General features: G+C 40.5%; 1 protein-coding gene across 5 annotated transcripts in view; it reads right to left on the bottom strand.

Annotated features, from left to right (window-relative positions):
* Nucleotides 1-12,785, bottom strand: part of dst (dystonin) — a 77,594-nt gene that overhangs the window by 34,272 nt on the left and 30,537 nt on the right. For 4 of the 5 annotated variants that reach the window (XM_088385804.1, XM_088385805.1, XM_088385806.1 and 1 more), the window contains 3 exons: nt 8,548-8,694; nt 7,555-7,643; nt 7,372-7,480 (listed from right to left, as the gene is read on the bottom strand). In XM_088385804.1, the coding sequence (XP_088241930.1) occupies nt 7,372-7,480; nt 7,555-7,643; nt 8,548-8,694 (345 nt within the window). Of the gene's footprint in view, nt 1; nt 6,860-7,371; nt 7,481-7,554; nt 7,644-8,547; nt 8,695-12,785 lie in introns of all 5 variants that reach the window. The other variant, XM_088385808.1, reaches the window with a different exon arrangement.

The raw sequence follows: 12,785 nt of genomic DNA, 5'->3' as shown, positions 1-12,785 counted from the left end.
CCGGTTTCTTGATCTCGTCCACATTGTCGGTGGAGAGAATAGGCGAGTGCTCTGCCAGCAGTTCATCCTCTGAGCTCTCCTCCTTGATACATTCCAGGGTGTGAGTATCACTCCCTAAAGCACGGCTCTCCATCACTTCCTGGAGCATTGAGAGGTTTTGGCCTGAGGAGACACTTTGAAGTACCTGTAGAAACTGCATTTGGATGGTGGGAGCAAGTGACTGCTCTTTCTCTTTTTCTATTGAAGATTCTGAGTTTCGTTCATCTTTTGCATCTTCATGATCTGTTCCAGTTGGAGAGTTCTCCTTATCTTTTACAAGCGTGGCTTCAGGTGAGCCTTCATATTTTGAAGGAAATACATCAGAGTCTTCTGCATCTCCTTTTGGAGTATTCAACTCGTCATTTCTTAGGAAGGGCTCAAACCGCTGTTCAAGATTTTCAGGTGGTGCATCAAAGTCGTCTTTTTCAGATGGTGCATCAGAATCGTATTTCTTTTTTCCAAGTGCTGCATCAGAGGCTTTATCATCTCTTCTAGACAGGACATTGGATTTCTCTTCAACTTTCCCAGTTAGATCATTCTCATCATCCTTCTCAAACACATCTTCAGAGACTTGAGCTTTTTTAGTTGGAACATGGAATGTTTCTTCAATGTTTCCTGTCAGGGTATCAATGCACTCATCTTTTCCAAAGTGTTCTTTATTTCTTCTAGCTGGGCTATTGGACTCTTCTTCAATGTATTTCGCAGCCATGTCACAGCCTTCTTCGTCTTTTTCCTCTTCATTTTGTCTAGTTTGGGCATCAAATGCTTTTATAGATGTGGCATGATACAAGTCTTCATTTCTTGTAGTTGGGATATCAGACTCTTGATTTTTTTTAATTGTGTCATAAGATGCCGTTTCATCTTTTAGGAGTAAAGAATCAGACCCTTGTTCATATTGTACAGGCATGACATCAGACTCCACTCCATCTTCAGTCGGAGGAGAATAATTACCGTTATTATTTCCAAGTTGGTTATCAGACTTGGCAGCGTTTTCAGAGTCTTGTTCATTTTGCCTATACATGGTACTAGAATCTTCTACCATACTTTCAGCTGGCATTAGAGACCTCTCTTCATCCTTTGGAAGTAAGACATTTGACCTGATTTCATCTAATCTCATTGGGGCATCAGTCTCCTTTTCATCTTTTCTAATTTGAGCATCAGAGTCTTTTCTTGATGAGGTATGACACCAGAATTCATTGCCTTCAATTGGGATACAACATTCTTTTTGGGATATGCCAGGATACTCAATTACATCTTTTATAACTGAGACATCAGACTCCTTTTCATATTTTAGAGTTTGACCTGCAAACTCCCCCTTGTCTTCTCCTATTGGAGTAAAACAGTCCCCTTGAGCTTTTCCAGGTAGAGTATCAGAGCCTTCTTCATCTTGTTCAGACTCTGGTTCGTTTTGTTTATTCAAAGTGCTGGACTCCTCTTCAATGATTCTAGTTGGCATTTCAGATGCTTTCTCAGTTTTTAAAAGTGACACTTCAGACACCTCTTTATATATCCCAGTTGGGGCATTAGACTTTGCAAGAGTGGCATCGGAGCCCGTTTCATATTTTGCAGTTAAGACATTGGAATACTCTTGATCTTTTTCGGGTAGCATACAAGAGCTCTCTCGATCTTTTCCATGCGGGTAATAAGACCCATCTTCATCTGAATCCTCTTCATTTGTTCTGCTGTGAGGTTCAGAATACTCTTTATCTTTTGAAGGTGGTAGTTCAGAGTCGTTTTCTTTTATATCTGGGGCACAATACTCATTGAAAATGTTTCCAGCCGAGGTATCTTCTTTACATGACAGAGGTTGGGCATCAGACTTATCTTCAACTATTTGTGCTGGAGCAACCGAGTTGTCTTTTTGTGCACTGGAGTCTTTTTTGTCTCTTCTTGTTGAGATATCAAACTCCTCTTCCCCTTCAACGTCTTCAGTTGCGTCATCAGACCCTTGTTTATCTTTTATAAGTGAGGCATCAGACCCTTTTTCATATTTTCTTGTTGGAACAACATTGCTCTCATGCATTCCACATGGGGCATCTGAATCTTCGTTCTCTCTATTAATTGGGATCTCAAAGTCTCCAGTTGAGTTTTCAGAGTCTCCTTCATCTTTTATTAATGTGGCATCGGACCACTTTTCATCGTTTGCTGCTGGAGCATCAGACCACTTTTCATCGTTTGCTGCTGGAGCATCAGAGTTGTCTTCATTTCTTTTAATTTGGTTATTTGACTTCTCTATCGTGTTTCCAGTTGGGTCTTTAAAATCTTCATTTCCAGTTTGTGTGTGTGAGTTCGCTTTATCTTTTATAGTTGGGCCATCAGATGATTTAACATTTACAGTTGTGCAATTCGATCCCTCTTTATCTTTCATTATTGAGGGAGACTCGTTTTCACGATTCACAGGTAGAGCATCACACTCCACCATCTCATCTTTGTCCCTTCTAGTTTCCGGATCAGAGTTAGGCTTTCCAATTGTGTTGTTATACTGCTCTTCATCTTTCAATAGCAAGGCATCAGAATCTTTTTCCTCCTTTTGAGGTGGGGCAACAGACTGCTCATCATCTTTTCCAGGTAGAGCATTACAACCACTCTCATTTTTTATAAGTGGGACATAAGACACAGCTTCATCTCTTGTAGTTGGAGAATCTAAGTCCTTTCCGGTTTTTCTCATTGTATCAAAAGAGTCTTCATCATTTCCAAGGTGGTCATGGAATTTGTTTGGTCTTGTTGGGTCACTTGGTCCATCTTCATTATTCATTAGTGAGGCGTCATAAACCCGTTCATTTTTTTCTTGTGGGGTGCTGCAGTCTTCATCTATTACAGTTGAAATTGTGATCTTGTTTTCATCTTTTCCAGTTTTAGACAACTCTTCATTTCTTTCATTCGTGCCATTTGATTCTTCAACCTCTTTTCCAGTTAATGCACCATCATTTTCACCTACTTCATCTTTTTTGATAAAAAAACAAGGCTTCATTTCACGGATTTTCCCCTCTTGTTGTGTTTCAGTTTTGTTCAAACGTTGTGCATCTAAAAAGATGAGCTCTTGCTTCACTTTTTTAGCCAAGTCATCAGATCTCTCTTCATCTTTTACTGGCAGAGCATTATGATTTTTATCATCTCTACTGGTCAGTATATCAGGCTCTTGTTGAAATCCATGAGATCCTTCTTCATCTTTTGTTCGTGGTATATCAGAACTTTCTTTGTTGTTTGTAGTTAGGATATTGTATTCATCTTCAGTGTTTCCAGTGAGGGTATGAAACCCGTCATCATGTTTTATGAGTGAGCTAATAGACCCAGTTTCATCTTTTTCATGCAGAACAATGGACTCGTCTTCCAAGTTTTTAGTTTGAGCATCAATTTGTTCATTTTGTTCTGTTGGAGCATCAGTACCTTGTTTTATAGGTTGAGGGCAAGACCTCACTTCATCATCTCCAATTGGCACGCTGGAATATTCTTTATCCTCTCCATTTGGTGAAAAGGTGTTCTCTTCATCTTTTATAGATGGGGCGTCATAACACTCTTCATCTTTTCTCATTGGGTTGTCAGAATTCATTTCAATGTTGCCAGGAACATTGTCCGCATCATCCTCTTGAATATCTCCCCTTGGGGCATCAAACAACTCTTCATCCTCTTTAATTTGAACACTAAAGTCTTCATTGTTTGTGGCTGAGATATGAGTCTTCATTTTGTCGTTTCTGGCTGGGGCATCAGATTTATCTTCATCTCTTCTAGTGGTGACGATGGACTCTTCTATATCTTTCATTGTTAAGGCATCACATTCGTCTTTCACATTTCCAGTTAGCATCCCTGGCTTTCTTTCATGGACTTCATCATCAGTTTTATTTTTGTCTGAACTGAGTGCATCATCACTTCCATTAGAAGTTTTATTCAGCAAAATATCCGGAACTACTGGAGGTTTTCTATCTCCATCCAACCCATTTTGATCAGTAAGTATAGTGCCTTTGTGTTTCACTTCGATCACAGAATTCTGGGTGGAGTCTGGTGAAGTGGGTGGGCTTGAAACTGATTCAGCCATATTTATATTCTGTTGACATGTTTCTCCTACACATACCTCCCTTGAGTTGTGATAGTTCTCCTCAGAATCACTTGGTTCTGTTATTTGTCTTTCTTCTGGGTGTACTGGACTGCATTTCAAACCAGTCAGTGTTTGTTCCTGATGAACAAATTCGATATCACAACTTTCATCATTATAGGGATTTTTTGCTGTAAATTCATTCGATGAAACAGATGGAAAGGATGATGGGTTCAAAACTCTTTCACTGAGCAGATCACGCTTTGAAGTATCAGGCTCAGGTTTGAGATCATAACCACTCTCTGAAGGAAGAAATATCTGCTGGAGTCTGTCGCCATCTTTTGTGACAGAGCTACCTTGTACATCTAATTCATTGACCACATCTCCAGGTGATGAGCAGCCTTTCTCAGCCTCGGCAAAAGGGGAAACCAAAAATGATGACTTTCCCAATTCGCAAGTTGTCACATTTCCAGCTTTGTAGAAATCATACTCACTGGACATTGCGTTAACCTTGTAACATTGATTCACATCAGTGGAAGACTCACTGTGGCTTTCTAGGGCAATAGCACAAAGTGAAGATGAAGCAGCAGTTTCATGGTACTCATTCTGCTTATCAGCCAGCAAGGTATTGACTCCATTAAGTGAGTTGGTGACATCAGAGAGTGAAGCTGATTCTTCCAAGTGAAGGACACACTCGGGAGAAACCTCCTCCCTATGGGAGGGTGACATCATCAGTGGCTCATGACCAGAAAGTAATGAAGAAGAATGATGATCACTTATCTCCATTAAATTTTTTTCTGCCTCATCATCTAAAACAATATCATCCTCTATCAGGAGAGAAGACTTCCTCTTGGATGAATTATGCGTTTCTCGGTCTTCGTTCACATCAACAGGACCAAGATTATCATCATCCGGGTAAGGCTGGCTGCACTTTCCTTCTGAATAAATCAAGACTTCTGAATAAATGTCTTCCTCCGTCTCCTTAGTTGTTCCCTCCAGGCCATTGACAGATGTGTCATCCAAAATGCCCTTTTCTTCAAATTGTGCATCCAACTGACTATCACTGTGATGTTTTCCTCCCTTAAACACATCCCCATCTGTAGTGTTATTGATCGTCCTTGATGCATTGCACAATGGCTCAGCACTAAGCTCAGCAGCAAGCTGATGGCTGCTTTCCTCGGAACACACCGATACTGAGTCAGCATTACATTTGTTGATAAAAGCAAGCTCTTGGGTAGTTGGAATATTGTAAACATCATTAGCATCATATTGATCCTCAATATATAAATGATCTTCAAGCGTTTGGTAGTCTGTTGGTCTTTCAGTGAGCGTAACAGCTTCTGTGACATTGTCCATCCAATCCATTTCTAGATCATTTACATTTATGTTGCTGTCAAGTACCCCATCAAATGAGGGGACAAAATGATCAAATGAATGAAAATCTTCTGCTTTCTCACTTATGAATGGCACCTCAAAGTCCTCCTGCTCCGAAAGATCTTCTGTATGGACAGTCCAAGGCACCATACTGGGTTGGGTGCTATCATATAATACAGAATCTTCAAGAAATAAATGGATCATTTTAATTAAGGGCTTGTCAAGTATTAAAACCCTATTTTGAGACTTTGGGTCGATGTAACTATTTATCATTAGGTAGGATGTAAAAAGCTGCTTTGTCTCCGAAGGAGTAAACACAACTCCATCATGACTACGTCCATCTACTTTGAGTTTTCGATACATGAGCCAAGATGAAAACTTTTCATCAAGGTGATCAACATCGAGAAACTCATCAGGGATTTCGATGGATTTTAAGATGTCTGCCGTGTAAACATCAATGTAACCATTTTGTACGGCACCATTGATATCCACAATCTCCGAATTTTCTGGAATATAAAAAGCTGCGACTTTCCATCTACTGCTGAGCAGCCTGCTTTCAAACACATCAGTACTGCGATGCTCATAGTATTCCGATGATGCGGCACTAAACTGGCATTCATTCGGCCGAGGCAACACAAGGCCTACGAACTGATGCCTGTTCCCAAGTACGATGAGTGTACTGCTAAAACTCATCAAGTCACACTGAACTTCTGCATCTACTCTTACTCCATCCCCATTGTCCAAGTTGCCAGAGGAAGAATTAACTGTTTGAGTTGCTCTTGAATTATCCTTTTCTGTTGGGGCAGCAACATTTTCCTCAGAGGGATTCAACTTTAATATTCTGTCTAAGTTGTGGACAGATGTCATGGTGTTAACAGTTCTCCCTGGTGTCACTGATTTATTCCCACTTATGCACTCCAGTATCAGTCTATTAACCTGCATGGCTTCTAAATGGGATTCATTTGCATTAGAATGGTCGTGTGCCATTTTCTGCCTCTGGAGAATGTTAACATAGACAGAAGCAGGAATGAGCCCTTCCTGAAACGCTGTCTTAAGCGTCACCGTATCTCCTGAGTAGGCCACATTCAGTCCATCACTGACTTGCTTGACTTCTATCATCTTTACGACAAGCTCGTCGACCGTGGACGCTTCCCTCGCTGCTGCTGCGACGTCGCAGATGGACACAGAGGTCACGTTTGAATCCTCTATGCACTTGTTCTCCATGTTTAACTCCTGCAAATAATTCCCAGTTGGCGATGTGTGAGGAGCATCATGTTCGTGAACATCATCCCAGCACATCTGAGACTCAGACTGAGACTGGTCTGGGGTCGGAAGGAGGAACCCAATTATGTCATTACTCAGGCCGTCCATTGCCTGGGTCCAAATACAGTCCACGCTACTGGTGGCTTTCACGTCCTATGAAAAAGAAGAATAATACCAGTTATTGTTGATCTGATTATCATGACACTTTATGTATTCAAAATCAGGGCAAATATGTACTCACCAGTAGACCAGTATGTTAAAGATCACGTGCATGAGTTCAACACTGCATCAGCGTTGCGAACAAGAAAGTGTCAGGCCGTCAGCGTACAGTGAAAGCAATCATGCTTCAACTTGTTGCGGAAAGTGTTTGTTAGTCACATCACACAGAATCAACCTTATTAGGTAGTTGAACATCAGCATAAAGACGGAAACAGACATGGCTAAGCATGTTTACAGCATACTCCAATGATCTGGTTGCAAATATCATAATGCAGTTTTTTCAATTGAAATTAATGATGTAGCGCGATAATTAGAGACGTGTTGGATCGATTGCTACAAAGAAGAATGAAAAGGGATTATCATGCAATGAACAATCTGATAACACTCCTTGTGAGGTCATTACAGAATACAAACGCATTCCATTGAGTAAAAGCACAATTTCCAACCTCATGTTCATGTGTGGGCTGATCAGAACAATGCTGGGAAAGGTCACTGTATGCCTGACTTAGCTCCTTCAACTGTTCCTGGGCTTTTTCTTTCTCCTCTTCTGACATCCTGTAAGTGAAAAAAAAAATCAGCTTTTTAATTCATATGTTGCACATAGACAGTTATGTAATTGCCTGACTTACTTTTCACTGTGTTTGTTCAGCATCATTTCTGTGGCCCTAATAGCTTCCGCAATCTGCTCTTTCTTAGTAACCATTTCCTCCATGGAGACCTACAACATCCAACAATCACTTGTCAATAGATTTATCAAGAGAGTACAAATCATGTAAGTATTTTAGACACTTTGCTTTGGTTGAATACACTCACAGGCCTTAACATTACTAGAAACGCCCGCACAATCGAATGAGATTTAACACAATAAATATGGCCTGTCATAAAGATAAGGAAGTGAAATCCGAGCACTGACGCAGAACTTCAACAAACAGAGATTCACATATATTTTGTCCATATTGTTAGTTTAATACCTCACTGAGGGTTAAATTGTGGCCGCTCTACGCATAGCCATAATTTATTGTGGACATGAAGCCGACTGATATTTGTGCAAAATAATGAATAGAACAGTGATGGTGAAATGTGTGATTCACTTTTGCCACTTGTGAGGATTAGATGTGCTATATTGAATCCAAATACAAATATATATGCAATTGTTTGATAAGGAGACAGTGGTTTGTTACAAACTGGTGTGCTGTTTTCATAACTAATATTGTTATGAATAAAATTAACTGTAGAACTGCATAGCAATATGAAAAGTATGAGAACACTGGGTTAGTATTAAAAGCCTTTAAATTGGTTATTGGTATTTTTTCTAAAAGGAATTGCTTGCTTGATATTACAAATGGGCTTTCACACTATTTAAAGTGAATGAAATAAATTTCTTTTCAAGATGCTCTGTCTGAAACATGGGTGCTTGTGCAACAGTAAGGGGAGTTTGTATCAGACTGAGCACTTGATTGGATTAATAAAATATCCCTTTATAGTGTCAAATATATATTGAGTAAGCAGATCAGAAAGATGTGTTTTTATTAAAAGTCACATAATAGGATAAGAACAAAAATCCTCAAAGCAAAATATTTTTTTATCAAGTTAACAACAACGAAACAAATACTTATTATTACCTGGGATTTATTTGAAGCATCTCTGTTGGCATTACTATCTTTCAGAGTATTTCCCTCATTGCTCGCATTCTGTTTCACATTAGACATCCAACCTAATAGTTTGCTAACTTTATCACCATGCTCTCGCTTTTCTTCATCCACCGATCTCTGGAATTACAACAGTTAGGGGTAAGAGAATGACTATAAATTGTACAGAAAAACAAAACTGTTAAATCTCAATTTCCTCATCTGAGTATGATAAAACAAACCCAAATACTGACCAGGGGGGAAAATAGTACAGGGATTCAGTTAGGAATAGTTTTCATGCTTCTATTGGACCCAAAGGGGATGACATTTAAAATACAGCAAACTCCTAAATTCATCTGAAACTATATTCCATCCATTATAAGTAAAAACTCAAAAGATCTAATAACTAGTAAAAGAACAAAAAAAAAAAACGTTGGCAACATAAAATGAAGGCAAGCGCAATGATCCCATGCTTACGTACACATTATTTAAGCAAAGAAAATAATATAGCTACACATCGAGCCAAAATAAATCCTATTTCCAGTATTTACTTTTTTAACAAGAATGCCCACAAGTTTTTATTTCAACTTCCTGGGAAGAAAAGTTGATAGAGATCCAAACTCTTGACCTTTAGTAGCCTCAAGTAATCTTAAACCAGTGTGGCAGTCATAAACGCTTCTTTCAAGCGCTTCTTTGAATGTGATTCGTCTCTTGGTCTTTGGACAAGTGAGGCTTTTGGTGTGGGATTTTTCATCTTTGATAGCTGAGGCCGTGGCTTTGTCAACAAGGCCTCTTTGAATGACTTCCTCCAGTGAGACTCGGTCGTGGGTGTCAGGGTTGATCAATCCACCAGTCAGAAGCTGGAACTCGATACAGCGTGTGCCAACATCCTTGGGTAAAATGTTTTCCTGGACTGCCTGGGTGATGGACACAGACTTTGCAGTCTTGGGGTGAGTGATGCCATTGAATACCTGCTCAAACTGCTGTAGTTTCTGCGCAAGCTTCTCATTTAAAAGACCTTTGCTAATCGCATCACGAACTGTAAATTTCTCCCCGGAGAAGGGGTCACAAATACCTCCAGTGCAAGCTTGGGCCTCCAGCAATTTCAAGGCAGTGGACCCGTCAGTAAAACCCTGTTGAAATCCCTCAAGAACTGACAGCCTCTTCTTCCGAGTGAGGTCCCAAAGACCAGCAATGGGGCTGTTTACATCCTCCACAACAACCATTCTTGAAAATATGATGTCGGCAATTTCGTAGACACTAAGCTGGCCGTTCCTGTAGCGTTCTAGCTCAGACGCTTCAAGAAACCTCTGACTGAGAGCAGACTCTAGACACAGCTTTCTTCCATTTTTGACATCTGTGATGATGTGACGCAAAACTCCGTTGCCGTCATCTACAGACGTCTCATGCCATTCACTTTCCTGCTGTGACAGAAACAGGTAGGTCTGCTTGTCGATGTGTTTCTTCTTGAAAGCTTCATGGGTAGACATCTCAGTCCCACGGCTGCTGCTGACAACAGACACCCGGTGGGAACTTGTGGGTGAGCTACTGGTAAGATGCCGGTCCCCAAGTGGAAGGAGGAGGACTCCACCGTCAATGTCATAAAGACACGCCTTTAGTATTTCACAGTAGTACGCTCTCTGTCCAGTATCAGGGTTGTGGAAACCTTTGGGATTGCGGACTGGATCGTACAGAATTTGAAGGGTCTCCTTGTTTAGAAAGCCATGATCAATAGCAACGCTCGGCGGCATTCTGAAACCGCCCTCCGGGTTAACCACTCCACCGGTGGCTATCTGTACTTCAAGGATCTTCTTGCCTTTGTATCGCTCAAGAATACTCGCCTCCATCGCTTGGAACACAGACAACCTTTTGCCAGCGTGCATATAGCCACGAAAAGCTTTCTCAGCCTCCATCAGTTTATCTTTTAAGCTTGAATCAAAAATTCCTCTCTCAAGAGCCTCGTCTAAGGAGTATATCTGGCCCGTGGTCAGATCAGTGAGACTTCCTGTCGCTGCCTGAGATTGCAGAAATTCCAAAGCGTACACCTTTGCCAAGAAACCCTTCTCGGCTGCCTCGAAGAAGGACGTTTTTTTCTTACTCGACTCCACATATATTCCGGCGATGGAAGTTGGTTTGCCGACATAGGGCGCGATTGATGCTTGTACTTTGTCTATTGAGATCAGTCCTTTCTCAAATTTATGGAAAATGTCTTCATCCAAGATCTTATATTTGATTAGGTTTTGAATAGCTGTGCTTTTTTTGAGATCAGAGAGATTCAAAGCTGTTGTGTTCCACAACCTGAAGCTGTCCCTACTTTCTGGAGCACTTTTCATGGGCTTATTTCTTGCTTCAGGAGATTCTTTGAGATGATATTTTGTGGTTGTAAGGACGCTGTGTGTTTCTTTCTGGTACTCTATGGGTACAGACAGGGCCATGTATCCCTGCGTTTTGGGGATCAAATCGTTACACGAGTAAATCTGATATGTTTCGGTCGTATATTGTCTTTCTGGGAATGTGACCTTTTGAGAACTTGAACTCGTCAAAGCTGTCTCACTAGGAATGACTTTGATTTCATCTTGTTTGAAGTCTATTAGAATGTCTTCTTTCTCCAATGTTGCCATCTGTGAATTGGAAATTGAAACAACTTTTGATTAGAAATAACAAAAGAAAATTGTAGAGGTAAATTGATTGGTGACACAAAGACTTCATCCCGTACCTCGATTGAGCTTTTCATTAGCGGATTCTCCTCCTCCTTGCTGCATTGTGGTTCTCCTTTCTGCATGGCTGTCTTGAGCATAGCAGTCTCAGAGTCTTTCAAATAGTGATGGCCGTCTTTGCTGACTTCCTGTTTCCTAAATCTCTGGTTTTCCTTCTCCGTTGGAACCCTCGGAAGAGTTGGAGCCTCTTTGGTGTTTGAATTGATTGGTCCAGGAAAGAAGGTGGCGTCCATTGGCATCACTTTATAAGCATCTTGTAGGAGCTGCATTGAACGAGCCTTACTTGGTGAAGCATTCACCTTTGAGTATAGTTGAAGTTTGTCCTCTTCAGGTTGAGGAGTATTTTGCGATCTTGCCTTTAGTAAATCTTGGTCAAGCACATTTTTTTCTTGCTCCAATTTCTCCAATCTGTTGCCCACTTGCTGCTTTGATTCCAATGTCATTCGTGGGGCTACATTTAATACTTGGATCTCCTCTTTGAGATATTCATTCAACATCTCTTCTAATTCTGAACTATACGAACGCTTTTGTGACACATCTGTCTCACTCGTGATTTCGGACTTTGCTAACATCACTTTCTTTTCCATTTCTTTCTGCACTAACATCAGATGCCTTTCGTAGCCCTGCCTCTGTAGTTCTAGCTTGTTTTTCAATTCCTCAAGCATTCTCTTGCACTTCCCAACTTGCTCTTCCATCAGCTGTGTCCTCACTCTGAGAAGAGAGTTTTCTTTTTGCACTCTCTCTCCTTCTGCGTTGTTGCACTGAAGCTTTTCCCTCAACAATATGATTTCAGATTCCAATGAGATACTTTTCCCTTGAGCATCAGTTTTCTCTCTCTTGAGGACCAAATTTTCATGTTGGAGATTTGACTGGGATTGGTCGAAGTTAGACATTCCTTTTGTCAATGTTTGATTTTTCTCTTGCTCCCATTCAAGCTGCGTTATTCTAGATTCTTTGTTTTTCCTTTCTTTGCTCTCTTTAGCCAATTCCTCTTTTACTTTATGCAGAGAAGCGCTCAACTCTGAAACTTTAGCTTTCAAGTTTTCAACATTTTTCTCTGCAGTGTTTTTCTCTATTTGGAGAGTAAGTATCTCCTGCTTTAAATTCCCTGTCATTTTGTCTGAGCTCTGTGTTGGGCCCTTGACATTGTGCTCATATTTAAAAAGCTCATCTTCTAATGATTTTACTTTGCTGAGATGTTTGTTTATCACAGAAGATCCTTTTTGAATTTCTGCATTTTTGCTTTTCAACATTGTGTTCAAATCATCAATCTCAGCACTTTGTATGTGGACCTTACGCTCTGCTATCTCTTTTTCAGCTAAGGCAGATTTAAGGTCAGATTTCAGCGCTGTTATTTCTCTCTGGTAACTCGTGACGTTGCAGTTGAATGTGCTATTTTTTTCCGTTAAGTTCTTCATATGCTCACTGTGATCTTGCAATTTTACTTGAAGCTCATGGGAGTTCTGGGATTTTGTATTGAGCTCTGCCTCAATAATTTTGACCTGTGATTTCGCT

The sequence above is a fragment of the Syngnathus floridae genome, chromosome 9, assembly GCF_059516105.1.
Source record: "Syngnathus floridae isolate MCC-2025c chromosome 9, RoL_Sflo_1.0, whole genome shotgun sequence".
Classification (NCBI taxonomy): Eukaryota; Metazoa; Chordata; class Actinopteri; order Syngnathiformes; family Syngnathidae; genus Syngnathus; species Syngnathus floridae.
This window is presented reverse-complemented; position numbering and strand designations above follow the sequence as displayed.